This window comes from Mesoplodon mirus (assembly GCF_964341445.2).
Source record: "Mesoplodon mirus genome assembly, chromosome: 7".
Taxonomy (NCBI): domain Eukaryota; kingdom Metazoa; phylum Chordata; class Mammalia; order Artiodactyla; family Ziphiidae; genus Mesoplodon; species Mesoplodon mirus.
In genome coordinates, this window is record NC_138983.1 from 70,315,261 (window position 1) to 70,335,959 (window position 20,699).

At 56.8% G+C, this 20,699-nt stretch overlaps 1 protein-coding gene across 1 annotated transcript in view; it reads left to right on the forward strand.

The window, feature by feature from the left end:
• Window positions 1-16,332, forward strand: part of KCNC1 (potassium voltage-gated channel subfamily C member 1) — a gene marked incomplete at both ends in the record, with an annotated part of 42,037 nt that extends 25,705 nt beyond the window's left edge. The window contains 3 exons of the mRNA XM_082628245.1: window positions 6,248-7,181; window positions 14,100-14,288; window positions 16,268-16,332. Coding sequence (XP_082484371.1) covers window positions 6,248-7,181; window positions 14,100-14,288; window positions 16,268-16,332 — 1,188 coding nt within the window. The remainder of the gene's footprint in view (window positions 1-6,247; window positions 7,182-14,099; window positions 14,289-16,267) is intronic.
• Window positions 16,333-20,699: the final 4,367 nt, after the last annotated feature.

The window sequence follows — 20,699 nt, forward strand, 5'->3', positions numbered from 1 at the left end:
GGTGGCCTGCCAAGGTCACGCAGCGAGTGAGCCACCGGACCAGAATATCGGTCCCTGCACCACATTACAGCCATCGCCTTGCTCCTGGAACTGCAAGAACACAGATCCCCGCGGTGAACCCCTGAACAGTTCCAAAAGACAAGCTCAATTTTCTAAAGATGACTGTGGCATAAATAATTTATAATGAAAGTCATAGCACATATTGGTCATTTTAATAGATAGTAAATTGCCTTTCTGATTTATAGTTTCAGGGGTGGGGTTATGATAAAAATAACTTGGTGATTTATAAAATATCTTCTTAAGTCAACAGATCGTTAGTAGGTTTGTCTGACTTTACAGCCAACAGTCTCACCACCCCGGTTACCATAGAAATGGGATGCTTCGCTCTGTTGCCATGGCTACCTCTTTCTGGAACACAATTGGTGGGTCTCTCACAGTTTGTGATTCTGAAAAGAAAAAAAAAAAAAAAGAAAGAAAGAAAGAAAAGCCAGAACTACCAGTTTGGGTTTATGCTGCATTATCAGGCTATCTTGCCTGCATTGTCTTGAAATTTCACAGGGTGGCCTCTGAGGTGTGGCCAGGCTGGGTGACAGTTGGCCCTGGGCTGCTGGGCAAAGCTCCCTTTGTGCCCCCCATTAGACTAGAAGCCCAGGAGGGCTGGCCTCCCAGCTGGCCTGGGTCCTGGGTGTGGGGCGCTGCTGCTGTGGTGGGCTGAAGGAAGGGGATGGGGTCCGGCAGGTAGCAGGAAATCAGGAAGCCAGTGGGTGACAGGCAGGTGTAGAGACGGGAGGTCCAGGAGCTGGCACTGTCTGGGCAAGGAGACAGGTGAGGGCATCAGGGAAGGCTGAGGAGGCTGAGGCGAATTGGGCTGGGGCTGCAGTCCTGCGGGAGAGACAGACACCGAGTCAGTCCCACCCAGCGGGGGCGAGGTGGGCAGGGGAGGGGCCAGCTGTGCAGCAATGCCTGGGGTCTGGGGTGTTTGTAGGAGGTGCGCGGTGTGGTGACCGTCCGTGTACTCCGAGTGCATACGCACAGGCTGCGAGGGGGAGGTATGGGGCTGCGCGCCTCGCGGTACAGCGCCTGGGTGCTCATGCTTGATGGGCAATGATATGTTTCAGTATGATCCATGCGTCCCTGTGTCTTCTGTGTATGTGCGGTCATGCACCACAGGGTAGGTACTTAGGTAACAGGTGAGGCGCGTGCTCCGGGTAGCTGTGCATGTCTGTGGGGGACTGTCCTCTGGGTGACTGGGGATTGGAAGGCAGACAGCTCACATGGGGTGCAGCCCCCGGCCCTTGACTGCAGCCCCTACAGTCCTGAGAGTGACAGCCCAGGGTGACTGCAGAAACGGCTTCCAAGGCTTGCTACCTGGGCCTGCCAGGCAGAGGTTCCCTCCCTGTCAGCATCAGCTGATCCCGGGAACTCCCCATCCCTGTCCCTGTGCACCCACCCCCTCCCTCTGGCTGAGCTCCCTGAACAAATTGTGGTGCCAAGAGGTGGGCCAGGTAGGCATGCAGGTTGAGGCATCCAGGGCTGCTGTCGGCACTGCCTCCCTGAGCAGAACGGGGCAGCCTCCCCGCCCCTGGGGCTGCCGTTGCCCCAGGTGCTAGCAAGCCCTGGGCAATGAGGCCCAAGACCATTTCAGGTGTGCCTGGGCTCCAGCCTGTGGATCCAAGTACCCTGGCTCTCTCCCTCACTGGGGACAGACATAACCTGCCCTCAGGAAGTCCACGCTGTGGGTGCCAACCTCCAAGATGGAGCCACGCACGTATCATTAGGGCTGGCTCCCCACTGCGCAGAGCTGTGTTGTTAGCCCCCGAGATCTTTGGTGCCTCTGGTGGTGGACAGAGCTTGGATTATGGGGCCGGAACCACTTGCGTTCAAGCCTCAGCTTCATCACTAGCCTTAAACCTTGGTTTAGTCCCCGAACCTCTCTGTACTTGGGTTTCCTTTTTGGCGCAATGGGGTACGACCACCTGTCTCACCAGCTCTGTGGGAGGATTAAAGGCGCACAGTAGGTCCTCAGCCCTGACAGCTTCTCCTCTCTCCTTCCTGGCTCAGCTTCCCTGAGGATGGACAGGAGGGCGCTGGGGACTCACCTGGCTGTGGGCTCTTGCTTTGGCTTTGATGCGCTGGGGCTGACCTGCTAGTCGCTAGGCTTAGGAGATTGTGGCAGTCTGAGCAAGCCAGGGGCACCTTCTTCCACAGCCCTCCTAAGGGCCCACTTGGACCCGGATGTTGCTGGGGCCCTGCCTGTGACCAAGGACCAGGTGTACGGGCCGCAGAGTCCAGGAAGGCACCCAGGAGGCCCAGGCAGGGTAGGAGGCCTGGCTACCACCTCCCCGGCTCCCCTGGGGAAGAAGTCCTGGTGTCTGGCTCTAGGCATGGCTGCTGCTGCCCACCCCCCGGCCCCACTCCTTGGTCACTGGGGCCCAGAGAGGAAAGAATCTAGACGGGATGGCCATTGCTGGCTGAGAACCAAGGATTTTGTCTACCCTAATTTTAGAAGACCTGACCTCTTTCTGGGCCTCAGTTTTCCCATCAGTACTTGCTCCTGTGAGAGGAGCAAATGGGACGAGAGCTCTGAGGGCCTTTGGGGGCACCTGGGAGGGAGGGAGAAGGCTCCGGGGACATCAGTGCCCTCTCTGAGCTGTTCCCGTGAGACTCCGCAAGCACTAACGAGTACGAGTCGGAGACAGGCTCACCGCCTCCCTGGAGGGGGATTTAGACATTCCTTGTTGGGGGGGGTGGTCCCTGCATTTGCTGCCTCCTAAAGGCCCCAGCTGCCAAGAGGAAGTCTCACCGGGAAAGGTGTCCGGGAGAAGGGCTACTTAGTGGGGCACGGATGGACGGATGGGTTTTTCCACACGGAGGTCGGCAGGAACACCCTGGAGGCAGGAACAGCAGTGCAAAGACATGGAGATGGGGAGTGGTCACATATAGCAGACAGCTGCATGAGGCAAGAATGTTGGGTGCAGCAGGGAGGGGACCCTGGGAAGTCGATGAGGCCAGGGCACAGGGAGCCTCATGTGCCAGGCTGAGGAGTCAGGGTTTTTCTCTGTGGGCAGCATGGCCAGGTGGCGGGCAGAGAGCTGGAATTCCAACGGTTACCCCCTCTGGTAGCTGGGTGGAGGCTGTACTGTACTGGGCGTGGCCGAGATTGAAGCCTACAACATGCTGGCTTTGATGGCAGTGGCCCCACTGAGAGAGAGTCCCACGTGAGTCGAGGGGACAGAGGAGGATAGCTGTGGGATGGTTGGGGAAGCGGATGCCGTGGCTGATGGGGCAGGGGGCGGGGCAGTGCCTCCTGCCTTCCACCACTGGCCAGGATTAGGAGCCCAGGGGCGCAGCGGACCCTGCCTCTTGGCATCCCTTAGACACTCACAGTGTGTGTCTTCCTCCCCTCTCTCAAAAAGGCCAGGGGAGCAATGTGACCCTTGGGAACCTGGGCTGTGAATTCCAAGCTCTAAGATGAGGCCCTCCAGAGGGAATGTAGGGCCAAGTACCCAGCATTCGGGGATGTGTTCTTAGCTCCAAGGGCTTTGACAACTGGTGATGGAAAGAGCGCTGGAGCCGGATCAACCTGGGTCAGAGCTGGTGGCCTCTTCCAGTTGCTTCCACTTTGCTCTCCTGGTCTACCTCTGTGGTGTCCCAGGTCAGCACTATCTGGATCCTTAAAGAGCTGTTTCTGGAGTCAGAAGACCTGGCTTAAGTCCCTGCCTCACCTTGTCCAAACCCCACCTGCATCACAGGGCTGAGGGGACTCACCTTTTCAGTCCACTGCATTGTACTTGTCTCTTTCTGTGTGTGTCCTTTACCTTCAGCTGTGCAGGGCCTCCCTGGGGGTTGGGCTGAAGTCTTGTTCCACTCTATGCTGGGCATAACCTGGTGCCTGGTGAGGAATGGAAGGAAGAAAGGATGGATGGATGGATGGATGGATGGATGGGCCGGTAGATGGATGGGTAGGTGGAAAGAAGGAAGGAAGGAAGGAAAGAAAGAAAAAAAAGGAAAAAAGAAGAGAAGGAGGAAGGGATGAATGAATGCATGATGGATGGAAGAGAGGGAGAAGAGGGGGGGAGGAACAAAGAAAGGAAGGAATAGAGGGAGGGAGGAAAGGATGAATGGATGTGTGGATAAAAAGGAGGGAGAGAGGATAGAAGGAAGGAAAGATGAGTGGATGGAAGGGAGGGAGAAAGGAAGGAAGGAAGAAAAGGAAGAAGGATGGATGGATGGATGGAAGGATGCATAGGGGTCACACTTGATAGCAGGCTAGGACAAAGGTTCTGAAAACTGCACGATGCTCTAAGCCAGCAGGAGTATTAGCATGCCACAGTGAGTGGCTTGGGCAGACCACTTCCTGTTTCTGGGCCCCAGACTTCCCATCTGTAGCATGTAGTGTCTTGGACCAGATAATCTCTAAAGGCTGCTCTTACTCTGACATTCTAAAATGCTGACTTTGTCTCTTCCCCTTTTCTCTCCCCTTCCCCCAACCCGAAATGTGTCTTGGAAGGTCTACGTAGTTCTTGGTTTCTGGATCTGTGCCAGGTTGGATGCCAGGTCCCATGGCCACGGTCAGCCCAGACAGGGCCACCACCAGGTGGGGAGGTGTATCAGTACAAACTAAAGAAATTGCTAGAAGCAGCATGGCTGCCTCTTGTGGCAGATGCAGGGTGGGGCCTTGGCACTCCTTGAAGTTTTCTATGGAGGCAGCTCTGGAGAATGAACTTGCCACCCATTCTAGACTATAGCCCAGAGCTGCCTCCAGGGAGAGGGCCTTGCACTGGACATGGTCTGTCTTGACAGGCTGGGCGAAGGGGGGCCCAGAGGAGAGGGGAGCAGTGGGAACATGACCAGCTGGGCCCCTGGAGGAGAACCCCTGGCCAGGGGTTAGTGTTCCAGGGACCCCGACTGGAGGCTGTAAGAAGCGCCCTTGCCTGGAATTCAGTCTGAGCAGGAGGGTTTGAAACTCAGCTGCTTGACTCTCTTTCCTCGGGTACCCATGTCTGCTGGGGGCCAGAGAAGCCCAGGGGGTCATCAGCTGGGGCCACCAAACCAAACCAAACCTTTCTCAAGGGGCTCAGGGCCAGAGCAGGTGGTTCTGGACAGGCTGGGTTATCCTGGCCATTTCCTTCTCACCGGGGAGGGGGTCTGAAAGGAGCAAGCGCCCACATATGTTTGGAAAGCCTAGCGCCCCAGCAGCTTCTTCTTTCCTCCCACCCACGTCACTACCCTGGGGCTGGCAGGCAGCAGTAGGAGAGAAGCAGACCCTATGGTTTATGGTGCCTGTGAGGACCCCTAACCTGTAACACACCATCTCTGACAAATGACCACTTAGCCTCTATTTCAATATCTCCAAGATGGAGAACTCACTTCCAAGATGGTGGTGTGAGTTCCTGGGATGATAGAGAAAAGTGGGTAAAAGAGATGTCCAAGGCCCTGGGGCAGATTATATCTTTTGCAATTCCACATAGGATAGAACATGAAGAGACTGCATGAATGAGGTACAGATCCATGAAAAAGAGAGTGAATAGACTAGCGTAGGGACAAAAGAAAGATGGGAGATGTGGCCTCTGAGGGACCTGCCTCCACCATAGCTCCCCCTTCTCCTTTCTTTGCCAACCTCTGCCTCCGCCACCTAGGTCACTTTTATTAGTCGGGGTCGGGGAGAGCTAAATGCTTTAATAAATCACCTCCAGATCACAGTGTCTTAAGACAGTAGAAGTTTATTTCCCACCCATGTATTTAGTGGCTGTCTTTCTTTTCAGGGACCCAGGCTGCTTCCTTCTGGTGGCCCTGCTGGTTTCCTAGGGCTTCAGCATTTGACTGGAAGCTGGGGGAAGAAAGAAGGCATGGAAGGTTGAGCAGGAAGGTTTTGTGAGCCAGGCCCGGCCTTAGTACACACCCTTTTGTGCGCTGTCCACTGGCCTGAGCGCAGTCACGGGACCCCACCCAGCCCCGAGGGAGGCTGGGAGATATGGTCTAGCTGTGCATCCAGGAGGAAAGGCAAGGCATTTGTGAAAACAGAGCAATCTCTGCCACAACCTCTTAACCCCCGAGCCTCCTAACCCCATGCTCCGTGCTCTGAAGAGGGAAAGGTGGCCTGTCAGCCTGGCCTATGTGAGGAGGGGCATCCTGCAGGCATCTTCCGCAGCCCAGCCCCTGACTGGACCCAGCTCAGAGGCACCCCGGGTCTCTTTGCTCTGGGGGGAGGGCCTCCCCTCTGACACTGTGTGTTTCTCCTCCACAGTACGTGGCCTTTGCCTCTCTCTTCTTCATCCTGGTCTCCATCACCACCTTCTGCCTGGAGACCCACGAGCGCTTCAACCCCATCGTGAACAAGACAGAGATTGAGAACGTTCGGAACGGCACGCAAGTGCGCTACTACCGGGAAGCGGAGACGGAGGCCTTCCTCACCTACATCGAGGGCGTCTGCGTGGTCTGGTTCACCTTCGAGTTCCTCATGCGTGTGGTCTTCTGCCCCAACAAGGTGGAGTTCATCAAGAACTCACTCAACATCATTGACTTTGTGGCCATCCTGCCCTTCTACCTGGAGGTGGGCCTGAGCGGCCTGTCCTCTAAGGCAGCCAAGGACGTGCTGGGCTTCCTGCGTGTCGTCCGCTTCGTGCGTATCCTGCGCATCTTCAAGCTGACCCGCCACTTCGTGGGCCTGCGCGTTCTGGGCCACACTCTCCGCGCCAGCACCAATGAGTTCTTACTGCTCATCATCTTCCTGGCTCTGGGCGTCCTGATTTTCGCCACCATGATCTACTATGCCGAGAGGATAGGGGCGCAGCCCAATGACCCCAGTGCCAGTGAGCACACCCACTTTAAGAACATCCCCATTGGCTTCTGGTGGGCCGTGGTCACCATGACGACGCTGGGCTACGGAGACATGTACCCGCAGACGTGGTCCGGCATGTTGGTGGGAGCGCTGTGTGCGCTGGCGGGTGTGCTGACCATCGCCATGCCCGTGCCCGTCATTGTGAACAATTTCGGGATGTATTACTCCTTAGCCATGGCTAAGCAGAAACTACCAAAGAAAAAAAAGAAGCATATTCCGCGGCCACCACAGCTGGGATCTCCCAATTATTGTAAATCTGTCGTAAACTCTCCACACCACAGTACTCAGAGTGACACATGCCCGCTGGCCCAGGAAGAAATTTTAGAAATTAACAGAGCAGGTAGGAAACCTCTTAGAGGCATGTCGATCTGACCTTTCACCTCCGCCCCCTGTAGCGATGATTCCAGATTCAGTCAGACTGCTTCCTTAGTTCCATGGGTGACCCTGGACCCTGCGCTCAATCTCGAGGTGTGGAGTCTGGGGGCCCAGGGAGATGCTGGGCAGCCGAATTCACGAGGCAAGAGCCTGCTAGAACCTCACTGGTGGCCCCCGGTAAGGAGGTTAACATGCTGGTCTCGTGGGGTTCTGAAGAGATGACATGGCCCGCGAGGTTGCTGAGGACTCTCTTGGCAGGAGCCCCGGGGGCACTGCTGCTTGGTGGGCAGGAGTGGAGCATGAGTCGCTGACTCAGGCCACTGACCCAGTGTCGGGGCAGGGCGGGGGCGGGTGTGATTCGGAAATGCCAGACAGCTGCTGATTTGGTCTTTACACGGCTCCCTTCAGGCCGTGCGTGTGGCACAGATGGTGCATGGGATCTGGCAGGAGGGTCCCTGCAAAGGCAGCAGCAAGGATTCTCACCCCCACCAGAGCCTGTCTCCATAGCTGAGTAGCATTCCTGCTCTGATGCCGGCTGCCTAGCTCCAGGCACGTCCTGGGAGACGCCTCTTGCCCTCCGTACGTAACAAGCTTACTTACCCCACAGCATGCGGAACCAACTCATCTTCCACCACCACTCTAGAGTTTAGCGTTTATCTTTAGGAACCTGTTGGAGTGACTCTAGCTTTCACGTTGTCTGTTTGGGTTGATGGTCAAGTGGGAGTTTCCGGTGGCCTTCTGATGGGAGCGGCTGGTGAGCGAAGGACTAGAGGGGGCCACCACCCGGCAGCTTAGATGAAAGCGCTACAGACCAGCAAACAACCTCCCACCCAGAGTTCTCCCCGTTTCCGGTGGTAGGGACTGCAGCAGCAATACACGACATCCCAACCAGTGTACAACCACTTTCCCGTGAATTCAGTGGGGGTCAGGGAGGGGGGGAGGGGGGCCATGAAACAATACTAGTCACCGTGGGATATATTCTAATATTCCATGGCTAGTGGTTCGTTATGGGACTATCTCAGTTTTATGAGAACCTGCACATAGCACATAAAGTTGATCATGGGGCTCTGGTCCGAAGATATAAAGCCCATAGTCTACCTCTACCCATGGAATACCATCGACTTATTCTGTGGACACAGGGATTTGAAGGCAATGAACGACCCTGAAAAGAATGACCACACTGAGCTAAGATGGCGTGCCGGGGCGAGGAAGGCTGAGTCAGTGATAGGTGGCGTTTAGTCTACAGAAGACACCCCTGTGCCCAGGGCAGGCAGGGGGTGCTGTAGGCTAGCTCAGCCCTAGAGGAGCAAGTGCCCCCTGGCCTGGGTGGCCTCCCCCAGTGGGTGATTGACCCTTTCTTCCCCAATGGCCCCCACCCCCATCCTACTCCTGATCTGGCTTCATCCCACAGCTACGCTGCCCAGAGCAGTACCCCCAAGGCCCACTTCTCTGTCAGTGGGAACTTGCCAGCCCCTTCGCCTGGCCCCATACCCCTCCCCACTCCCTGGGATTACTGTAGGCACCTGAGAGGAATGTGGCTAGTGTTCTGGGCTGGGCCAGGGACTGGGCAGGGGTCTCAGAGGCTGGAACAGGGGGACCTGGCGGGGCGGGAGGGCTGGACTCCCCAGCCAAGGTGTGGCTCCTGCTTAGCAAGCCAGGCATGGGCCATGGAAAGCTCCTGCCCCACCCCACTGCTTTGGATTAGCTAGCCCTTCTGTTTGACCTCAGGAGCCGCCATCATGGCAAGGAAAATTCCTGGGGCCCTAGGGGAGGGTCTGGGCGGGCCTAGCCCCCCAGCTTCACTCCAGGCCCCAGCAGGAAGAGCTCAGCCTGAGTGGCATCACCGTGGCGCTCCTTGGACCTCTTTCACATCCTCCCAACGCTGAATCTTTCAGGATCGGTGCCTCAAATATGGGTGCCCCAGGCCCACCTGTCAAGGATCCCTCATTCACTCCAGTCAGGCACAGATTCTTCAGTACTCCCAGACAATGCCAGTATTCTCCATGTGCTGAGGGCGTGCATGCACGCACACATGTACATACACGCACACACACCTACACGTGCATGCACGTGCACACACACGCGGAGTGCAGATGTGTGTGTGCTAGCAGGTACACCAGCTAGTCACAGGACATGAGCCCTCTTGCCATGCTGCAGCAGGCCTGTAAAGCCTGTGCACTCCTGTTGGAGGCCCTGGGCCCCATAGCCATGGCAGCCCGGCTCCTGGGAACCTCCTCGCTGCAGCCCCAGGTCTCAGGGATCCAGAGTGTCCTGGCTTGCACGGTCTCTATGGCTGAGGAGGTACTTGGGTCTCTTCCGAGCTTGCCCTCTGGAGCCCAGATGCCCAACTCCACCTACCTTTCTCCCTCCCATCCTCAAACTCTGCCCCGCCCCCTTTCCAAGTTCTCACGCTCCTGAGGGTGCTGTCTTGAGATCCCAGACCCCTCTGAGCCTCATACCTCACCAGAACACTCCTCCCTCTGAAAGCTGGTGTGTGAGACCCAGGTTATCTATCACCAAGAGGGTGTGTGGTCTTTAGGGGGTGTCTCCTCATCCCGGCACCCCTGAGTCCCTTCCCATTTGCCTCCTTTCCTGCTTGCAGCTATGGTCCTAGATGGGCGTGGGGTTTCGGTGAGTCAGTGAGTGAGTGTGGGGGAGGCCAGAGGTGAGGAAGGCAAGTGGAGGGGAGACTGGACCCTACAGGAATGGAGAGGTGAGATGCAGCCCCCCGGGCCTTTCCAATCTCATTCCACACCCAAGGGCAGTCAAGTGGCCTCAGCGAGGGCTGGGCTTCTCCAATTCCACTTTTAGAACCTGGGTTGGGGCCAAGTGCAGCGTGCTGGGCTCTGAGGGCACCCCCTACCTCCAGGGCTAGACCCCTGGGACTCAGGCACGCCATCCCAGTCATGTCAGCAGCACCCTCCCCTCACCTCCATCTCTTGGTCTCTCCTGAAACCTCAGGTCTGTGTGTCTGTGAGGGATGATCTGGTCTCCTCTGTACCATGGCTGGCATGGCGTCAGTGTTCGGGGGATTCGTCTTGGCAGGGGTTGTAGGGCCTCACGGGGGGATGCCAGGAGGGCGCCCCTATGGTCAGGGACTGCCTGACCAGGAGAAGCTGCTCCACTCCCAGAAGGGGGGTCCCTCCCCGCTTCGTCGGGGGCCCAGACCACCTCCTCTGGGCAGTTCGGAGTGCTCCCTCTGTCCTGCCATGTGCATTCACATGTGTCTCGTCCATCCCTGCTCCTGTGATGTGGGTTGGTCCTCTGGGGTGCTGCGTCTGGGGCTGCAGGGTCCCCCCATAGGTGAGCAGGGAGGGGGCTGGCACGGGGGATGGCTGGTGGCCAGACCCCCCTTCCTGCCCATGAGCACATAGAGCAGCAGTGAGGTCCCGAAAAGCCCCTGCCTGGGCCCCCTGGGAGCCACCACTGCAGCCTCTGGGTTCTGCCCTGAGCTGCCGAGTCCAAAGCGCCCCTGGCCCCAGCCCTCCACCCCTCCCCTCCTGGGCCAGGAGTGGTGTAGCCCCCAGGGCAGGGGAGGTGGCGGGAATTGGGACAACAGTGACCAGGAAGGGTGTGGGCAGGGCCCCTCCAAGCGGGCTGACCGAGTTTCTGCTCAGAGGCAGGGCCAGGGTGGGCAGCGGGAGCCCTGAGTGGGGTCGGTGTGGCCCCCAGGCGGGCGAAGGGGGAAGGAGCGGAGAAATGAGGGGCTCTGAGGGCCAGGCCTGGGTGTTCTTTTCTGTGTTGTTCACATGCTCTCTCTTTCTCTCTCTCCACTAATCATGTTTCTCTCTCTCTCTCCTCGTTTTGTTGCATGACTTGTGCCGGTTCTCGTGATTGTACTCTGCTCGTGTCTCTCACAGACTGTCCCCAGTTAGCCTGGGACTTTTTCCCTGAGCCCCAGGCTGGGCAGCCCCCTCGGGGCTAAACCCGAGGAAATTCCCAGCCACCCCTCCCGCCCCGCCCCAGCCCTGCGTGCGCCCCCGGCGCGCCCGCTGCTGGTGTGAACAGTAAGTACCTCGGCGGTGCCTGGAGACCAGGGCACAGAAGCCAGCGTGCTGGCTCAGGGCCGGACATCGGGTTCTCCTTGCTCCAAAGTTTAAAAAAAAATGACCCTCTCACGGACGCTCATCTCTCTCAGCCCATTTCAAAGCCTGGAAACCATCTTCGTGAGACGCTGCCCATGCTGCCATTTCATCATCACAGGCCCTCGGGTCTAGTGGGGGCCGAGGGGCCCTGGGCCAGGGGAGGCAGGGCTCCCAGCCTCCTGGGGAGCCGCTGGGAGCCGAGGGACCTGGTGGCCATCTCATCTAAAGGACGGGGTGGGGGCAGGCAGGAGGGTGGGGAGTCTTGGGTGGGCTGGCACCTCTGGCCTTTTCCATGGCTTTCCCAGGTTTGTAGAGCTGGCCCCCCTTGGGTGGTCTCTCTTCCAGCCCCCCTCTGGAGTTGGGAAGGGAGAATGTTCCCAGTTCCTGAGAGCTCACCAAACTGAAGATTAGCCAGCAGCCCAGGGAGGCCGGCTCCTGCACAGAGAGGGACATAAACACTGCCCCCACCAACAGCCCCCAGGCTCAGCCCCTTCTCATAGGCCATGGTTGGGAGAAGAAGCAGGCTCCAGGGAGGGAAGGGTGTTCAGTTCACATCCACCCAGGGATCCCTTATGACTGCCCCCTGGCCAGACCCCTGCAGGAAACCAGCCTCAACTTTGGGTCCTCTAAATGCTGTGGGAGCTGGCTGCTCCAGGGGCACAGTGCTGGGGGGCAGAGTCAGATGAGGGGTCTCAGGCTCCACCACCTACCTCTGACCCACCCCTGGGTAAGCCCTGCAGGCTATAGATACCTCCACTGACAGACGATGGCCAGCAGAGAGACAGCAAGTCCTGGCTCCCCTCCCAGACGGAGACGCTGCCTGGTAGGACTCGCTGTTTTCCCCTTGAGGAAACTGTGTGCAGGGTACTGTGGGCCCCAACCTCTGCCCTCTCATCTACAACCTCCTCCCTTAAACTTCCCTGACCTCTCTCCGGAGACCCTTGGGAGGGAAGACGGGACCAGCCAGACTGGGAGGCAGAACCGGGCTTGTCTGTGCGCACATGTGTGTGCCCTCAGACACACCCCAAGTGCTAGGCAGCCCCCAGACCCCAGAGAGGCCCCAGCCCCAGTCACGTGGTATCAGAGTTACCTTGGTAACTGGCCTTTCTCGTTCAGAGTAAATTGGGGAGTGAAGCCCCTGGGATTTGTCAAGAAACGCACTGTACGTGAAATGCTTTGCCATCTTGTACGACAGACTTTTTTTTTAAGTTCCAAAATTATGATGGGATTTTTTTTTTTTTTGGATTTGCTTTACGAATAAACCTGATTGGTCCATTTCTCTTTTGACTGCCTGCCTCTTTGTAGTGACATATGTACACGGGCCGTGATCCCGCCCGCGGGCACGCTGAGTGTGTGCACACGGAGAAGGATCACTTCTGCGTGTAGTTACATGATGTGAACAGGGTCATGGAAGAGGGTCAAATCGGGTGGAGACTGTCTCCAGCTTTTTGCCCCTCTTTAGTCTTTCAGAGGGCCTCCCCGTGTGGTCACGCCCCTGTGGGGTCTGTCTTCCCTTGAGGCTGTCATCTTAGAGGAAGTATTTGAGGAAACCACAGTGCCCACCCTGGGGACCGAGTCGGCGCCACCTTGGCCAGGAAGAGTCTGCTTTGAGGGCAGAGAGCGTGGGGCAGGCTCAGTCCCCGAGAGTGATGGGCGGGGACAGAGGCCGACGGAGCTACCTCTGCCAGCTCCAGAGGCTATCACGGCGCCACTCCTGGACTTGGGAGAGGGAGAGCTCCCTGCTCTGGCCACACTTCGCCCTCACCAAATGCGCCCCAAACTTCCTCCCAGCTTCCTTCTCAGGCTACCGCAGAGGCCAAGACTCGTCTCTCCCACCCGAGTCCATCAGCCACTGTTGTCTTTACACATCCATTTGCTCTGCTTTGCGGGGGATGCTGCCGAGAGGAGACAGAGGAATGGGAGCCCCTCCCAAATCCTGGCCGCTGTCACTGCCTCATGCCTACATTCCTGTTGCGCCTGTGCAAGCTGACGAGGACTGCTTGGGGCAGAGCGGGGTGGAAGACACTGGCTTGGTCTGTGTGGCGATCAGAGTGGACTGAGTGACCAGCTTAAGTCTGTGTGGGGATGGAGCAGTTGAGTGGTCATACTGGGTCTGCATGGGGGACCAGGGGACTGTGTGACCAGGCCTAGTCCGTATGGGGGATGGAGCATACAGAGTAACCAGATTGGGTCCATATGGGGGGACTGAGTGACCAGATAGGGTGTGGAGGGGGACAGCGTGAAGCGAGTGACCAGAGGGGATCCAAATGGGGCCTGGTGTAGAGCCGATCGATGGGGTCTGGATGGGGCCAGAGATGCCTGAGCAGCCAGCTTGGATGTGGAGGGGAAGCAGCAGGGCTCTGGTTGGCAGCGGAGGGCTCAGAAAAGGCTGCCTCTCCGAAGAGGAGTGTTTCTGCGTGTCTGTCTGTCTTCTCCCTGAGCTCTGTGTCTGGCCCTCTACCCATGACTGCATCCGCACCATCCTGTCTCATCGGCCCCGCCTTGGACCTGGGGCCCGGCCCCCAGCACTGCGCTTGCTGGGCCCATCACCAACTCATCTTTTTGCAAACTTTGAGCAAACCCAGGAACCCTCCTCCCCAGCACTGTGGGCAGCCCAAGGGCTGCCTGAATGAGCCGGGGACCCCCAGCCTTGTGCCTCCCTCCACGGCCTGCGCGCTTCTCCATCCTCAGTTATGGGCTGCCCTTTGCCGATGCCCTACTTCTGGCCTGTCCCCCTCCCCCCTCCCCCCACTAAACAGTTTTCAGTGTCTCAATAGCTTCTGCTTATATGTTTGAAGATTCCAAACTGAATGGGGAGGTGGCGAAGGCCGCGCTGGCGAACGAAGACTGCCCCCACATAGACCAGGCCCTCACTCCCGATGAGGGCCTGCCCTTTACGCGCTCGGGCACCCGCGAGAGATACGGACCCTGCTTCCTCTTATCAACCGGGGAGTACGCGTGCCCACCTGGTGGAGGAGTGAGAAAGGGTATGTAGAGGAGGCTGCCTGGCACCCCTGCAGATGGGTGGGCGGGGCGGCGGGCAAGGGGCGCTGAGGGGCAGGCAGGCACACTGAGGGGGGCAAGGAGCCCCAGGGTCGGCCCCCGGAGGTCTGAGTCCCAATGTTGCAAGTGGGATGGCCGGCTGGCGGAGAGAACCGGAGGTCCAGGCAGCTAGCTGTGGGTTGGAATTGAGCTGAGGGGTAGGAAGGGACTTGGGGACAGGCTGGACGACTACAGCCCCCAAGACAGAGGGGTACCCGGGGATGTGGGAGGAGCCTCAACTCCCCCAGGCTGCTCTGGCAGATGGCAGGTCAGACCCCAAAAGCAAAGTGATCTCCCCTGTCCCTTGGTTGAGGAGGGCGACGGGGTGGGCCTGGTCTGACCAGGACCCTGTGGGCTTAGCCAACCAAGATCCATGTTCTGAAAGTGGCATCCTTTAAAGAGAATCCACAGACCAGTGGGTGGGGAGGCATGAAGAGAAAGGTAGCTTCAGGGCTTGGAGGTGAGGCCAGTGTCCTTGCAGAGGTAAGGTATGTGCCAGTCAGAATACTGCTAGTGGCAGAGAACTTGCCAAGAGAAGGTGGTTACGGAGGACTCTGTGCAACCCCTTCTGTCCCCAGCGCCCGTCAGCCATGGCCCTGGGTGTGGTCAGCGCCCCCTTGTGGTTGGTGAAGGCTGAGCCCCGTGGCGGTCTCTGCTCAAAGTCTCCTTGGATCGGACCCTTATCTTAGGCTGACCCCCTGGGGAAAAGGCTTCCACTAGAGCTTGAGCATGGGCTGCGGAGAGGCTTGGGGTGGGGGCCCAGCGCACCTTAGCTCCAGGCTCCAGGCATTGGCCAGGGCCTGGAAGGCAGAGGAAGCAAGCCATCCTCGGCACAGTGGACTGGCTGGGCGGCTCATGCATGTTGGGAAGCATCTCAAAGGCTCACATGGGGTGCATGCTGACCGGGGTGAGCAGGCTGGGCCGGACAGTTGGTTCTTTAGAGCAACAGTTGGTGTGACCGGTGGCCATTCACAACTGCTCCAGTATTTGAAATGGTTCAACAATATGCAAGGAGAAAGCATAGAACTCAAAATAAAGGGCAAACCCAGAAGAGGAGAGGCAGCCCACAGGGAGACGGGGGAAGTCCTTCTGGTCACTGGTGCTTAGTGTGCTCACCTGATCCAGGCTGGTCCCTGCTTCCTTGCCTGGCCTGGAGGTCCCTTGGACCCCAGTGTGGCATACCACCTCCCGCATGGTGCTGCATGGCAGGGGGGCTGCTGGCCCCGGGGGTGGGCCCCATCCTTGGCCTTCCATGGATAGGCCTGATGCTCCCCTTCACAACTGGCTTTTTCCCAAGTGGAGGCTCTAGAAAGCCAGGAACTGGGCAGCCCAGGGGGTTTCAGGGGATGGCAGGTAGACCATTCCCAGTGGCTGTGCTCTGCCTGGTAAGGTCTCGTAGGCTGCCTGTCTCCTTCATCTTGAATGTTGGATCAATCTGTGTGGCCTAAAAGAGCAGACAGGAGAGTCTCTTTACCGGGCTTCTAGAAGCCCAGGCTGTGTGGGACAGAAGCAGCCTGTAGTGGCCAGGGAGTCCAGTGGCAACCACTGTCCACAGGTGGTACCCACTCCGCAGTCCCACAGAGGCATCGAGGGTGAAGTGCCCCCACCGGCATCCACCCGGCCCCGCTCTTATGGAGTCATGACAGCCGCCGAGGACTTGCTTTTCTCAGGATGATACCAGGCCGTAAGCCACGTGCAGGGTAGAGAAGAGTTAGGAGCTTAACCCGTTCCCCCAGGAGGGAGAGAAAGAGGCGTGCTAGGCTGGCTCACTGCATGGGAGAACCAAGCCAGCTGGAGAAGAATCTGCCTGCCTCTGCATGCGGCTGTTCTGTCTGTCCTCCTCCTTCCGTAAAAACTAAGTACCAAGCGGGATGGGAAAGCCAAGAAGAGAAGCTCAAGTGTTAATTGTATTCTTTACATACAGATCTTTGCAAAGAAAGCCCTGTCATTGCTAAGTATATGCCGACAGAGGCTGTGAGAGTGACTTGACCAGGCGGCTTGGCCCAGGACACTGGTGGCTATTAAGCATCTGGGTGGACCTGCAGCCCCTCCTCACCCTCGGACAGAGTAAATTCACGCCATGCAGGTTTGCCGGACGAGTCCGAGTGGCCCAGGCCTTGTACTAGGACGGACGTAGCTTTTCTACGGCCAAATGGTAACTGACTGTAGAGGATTTGTTTTCCTTCTTTTCATTTTTTAAAAATTTTATTTTATTCGGGGAAGGGGTGGGATGGAAGGGTTCCTTAGCATGACTTGCATGAAGTTCAACAGAAAACCCCAGCAATCCAAACCCACCAATCCCCTGCAACTGTATGATTACCCTAAACCACGACAACAACGAAGAGAAACAAGCAAGAGTCCTCTATTTTCTTTCAAAGCGCTTTCCTTTTATACATGTTGTTGGAGCCAAACTGTAAATGGCATTTGGTAGAAACCTGTACGTTTTGGGGGGGAATGGAGTGGGGGGCGGGGAGGGGTGGGGATGGGGAACGGATTGCTTCCATTTTGTACACGAGATCGAGATGGAGAGTAAAGGTTCCCAAAAGGGCAGTCGGTCAGTCATCGGTCATATTGACCTCACCTTCATAGTTCATCTCTCACGCGGAAACTGAGAACTTTGCTCCAAATAGAATTGTGGAAACACACTGCCGCCTTCTTCCCTCTGTTTGGCATGCTTGCGACCCAGCGGACGTCTCCCCAAGACCCCTGACAGCGGCTAGTCTAGGTTGATTCGATCATCTTAGCGGTGTGTAGATTCAGTGCGACCAACTTTCATAACAAATTGTTCATAGTAGATAATCAACACCTTATGGATTTTCCAAGTGTTCCTTCAGAGCACCAAAAAGATCAGGACCGCGGGAGGGCTGGTCCTCCTCCACCTTTATTAAGGCACAACCCGGCATTGTATGCAATTTAGTACTTCAGAGTAAAAAAACTGCATGCCCAATGTTATGCAAAGCGATTCTAGCATGAAATAAATTTTGTATCATGGTTTCTGTATAGTCTAAAGCAGATTTGTTTTCCTGAAGCAATCGGAGGTTTGCAGAGACACACTTCTGCATCTCGAATAAATATAGTATTTCCCCAACAGAAACAGAGGACAGTAGCTTGGCTTTGGTCTGATTCTAAAATTAGTGGTGGGGTAAGGGGTGGGGAAGGATGATATTTCTGAAAAACACATGCTTGAGTTGAAAAAAAAATGCAACATCTCAAGCGCTCACTGCAGCTCGCAACATTTCCTGGAAAGAGAGCAATGCTGCTTTAGTTCAACACCCTCCCCTCCCTGGGCCCTGGCCCTCAATAATAAACAGCTGACATTGGAGATGAAGCATGGATTTGGGTTTTTATTGCCTTTGGCAGTGTCACGATTCAGTTCTGGGCCCCTGGTCAGGCCCTCTGTGGCTGGGCTGGGGTGAGCCTGAGCCCTGGCTCCTCTGATCTCAGGGACCCACCCAAGGTGCTGGCTGTCCTCTCACTGGGGGAAAGCCAGGACCGCCCCCTGCCCCCCAACCTGCAGATCCTGTTGGGTGGGGAGAGGCAGGCAGCTCTCAGAAGGAATCGGTCAAAAAAAGGCACCAAGACGAGCCCATCCTCTAGGGGGTTCACCAATACGGAAACTTCCTCCGTGGATCCATGCCATATTCACGACTCCTTGAATCTGGTTTTGTCGGAGCTCCCAGCTCCCGCCCCCGCCACTGCCCCTCATGCAGACCATGGTCACCTCCCTCCTAGGGCCATTCTTGAATCTGATGGAGCCAGAGGCAGGGGTCTGACTGGTCCGGGTGCCCTATCCAGCTGAACCCTTGCTGGGCCCAGTCTGGTGGTCACCTCATCACATACCCATCCCTCAGCCTGAGGCATCTTGGAAGGGGTGGAGCCCTCTCCTAGGGATGCTGATTTGCTTGGGTTGTTCACTTGGCTTTGGTTGGGGGTAGAGTGGGGGGTTGGAGTTCCAATTCTTTTCCTATCCATTCGAGAATCTCCGGTGGAAAGTCCCTAACGGTCATGGCACTCCACCTCTGAGCATTTTACACATGAGGAACTGAGGCCCAGAGGGGAGTGATCTGACCAGGGCCACAAATGGGGGTCAGTTTCCCCTGGATTTCCATTCTCTGATGCCTCCCAACATGGCCAAGACAACGATCATATGGGTGGGTGGGAGGCTGAAGGTGGGTGTCGAATTCTCACCCAATAGTTTCTCACCCCTCTAAGCATTTACCTCACCAATGTGGGGTGGGGATCAGTGGAGCGGTGAGCATGGCAAGGCCTCTGCCCAAGGGTTATGCAGCCGAAGAACTGCCAAATCCACACCATGTATATAACAGCCATTCATAAGCATCAGGATGTAGAAGCCAAGTAGCCTCAGCAGCTGCCGGGAGAGCAGAGTTCCCTCTGCTTGGGGTCCGCCCTGGAAGAAGTGCCTCTGGTGGACTCAAGTGGGACTTGACACGTGGCCGTTTGGAATAGGGGTTTTCAGGGACACAGTAGCTAACGGGGAACAGGGATCAACATACATTGAGCATCTGCCATGTGCAGGGCATCTGAGACAAGTGGTCTGATGATGACCCACAGTAATTCAAGATGCTCATTTTAGAGGCAAGAGAACAGGCGCAGAGAAGTAAAGTAAACAGCTCAAAGCCACACAGCCAATGAATGATGAAGCCAAGATTTTAACCCAGGTGTTCTGACTCCAGAGCTCAGGTGAAGCTGTCTCAAGCTAATTGAGGCCTTGCTGGGGCTGGAGATGGAACTGATTGGAACACCGGTCCTGAATCCCAGGGCCCTCAGGCCATGGGTATGACCGAAGGCCCACTGACACACTGCTCTGAGCCTTCCACGCACACATCTGACCACCTCAATTTTCTGCATAAACACCTGTTGCCCTAAGAATGAAGTCGGAGCTCCTTAAATCGGCTAGCAAGGCCCCCCGGCTCTCCTCTCCCAACTCTCACCTCTCCGTCGCTGGGAAATTCGAACCCTGCCGCAGTTATATGTGTGCCCCTTAGGACCTGGAACCCCATCCCATTTCCTGACTCACTGTCTACCTCCCAATTCCAATTTCTCACTAAGTCACTTCACTCAGAAGTGGTGGATGGTGAGGGAGGGCTTTACTCTGAGCCCCAGGCCTGGATTTACCGTTCTCAAGCACAGCCTCATCGAATTTTGGCCTGATGGTCCACTGGGACCGAAGGTGGTAGGGCGTCAAGGGAAGCCGGGGTGCCTGCAAGGGGAGACGGTGTGTGGTAGGTTAGGATGTAAACATCCTGCTCACACCTGGTACGTGGCCGCCCTTCAACAATCACTGCAGGGGCTGCGGGCCCAAGACCTATGAGCACACGATGGGGTCTCACTCCCCTCTCCTTTTTCCTTCCCTCGTTCTCATGGGGTGCGGCGGGGGCGGGGTGAGGGATATGAAGGCCAATCAACTTAGTCTATAGGGAAAAAGTCATTCTTAGAAATGAGTGGGCATTTTCTCATTAGCTAATCACTGTCAAATGGTTGTGCTATCCACAGCATAGTTATCAAACATCTGTAAGAGATGAAAGCAGAGGATGGGTGGGGGTGAGGGGATCACAGAACCCACTCGTTTAGCCTCCCCGCCTATGGTGACCCTAACACGCTTATTGGGTACTTTCTCTGTCCCAGGACCTGTCCTTAATGAAGGGATTCCAGAATTGACCAAGACCTGGTCCCTTGCTCTTGAAGAGCTCAGAATCTAGTAGAAATGAGGGGCTTGGACATCTACAAGTCTGAGAATAACCAGTAGGGTTCAAAGGGTCCAGAAAAAAGTCTGGGAGACACTGTCAACAGACCCTCGCCCCGCTGGAGCTTTCAGGTACTCATCAATCTGGCCAGTGAACTGATGCAGAGAAGCCCATCCACCACTGTTAGGGAGGGAGAAATGGAGGAAATGGAGGGGACTGGACAGTCTGTGGTGTCATCCAGTGCCAAGAGCCATTCACTCTTGCATGCGTGGATTAGCCGGGTTCCACATGCTTCTGAGAAGGGTCTGGCTCAGGTTCCGAGCAAGGCTCCAAGATTTAGGGCTGAGGCACCACCTTACCCTGTTTCAGGCTGGCAAGGAGCCCCGAGACACTTTCTTGTGCCCACAGGGAAGCCTTGGGAGGGGCATTAGAGCTCAGCAGCAGAGGACTTGGGATTTGGGTCTCTTCCAGCAACCCAAAAGAGGCAGGGGGAACTCTGCACGGCCGCGCAGTAAGAGTGTGTGCTCCTTGGGAGTGGAAACCCTGTCTGGGAGGTATGGGCCTGAGGACTTACCCACGTGGGGTGGCCTTCCAGTGCAGACCACCCGGTCTGTAGGACAGTGGGTGGTGGCCAGTAATGGTGGACTTGCT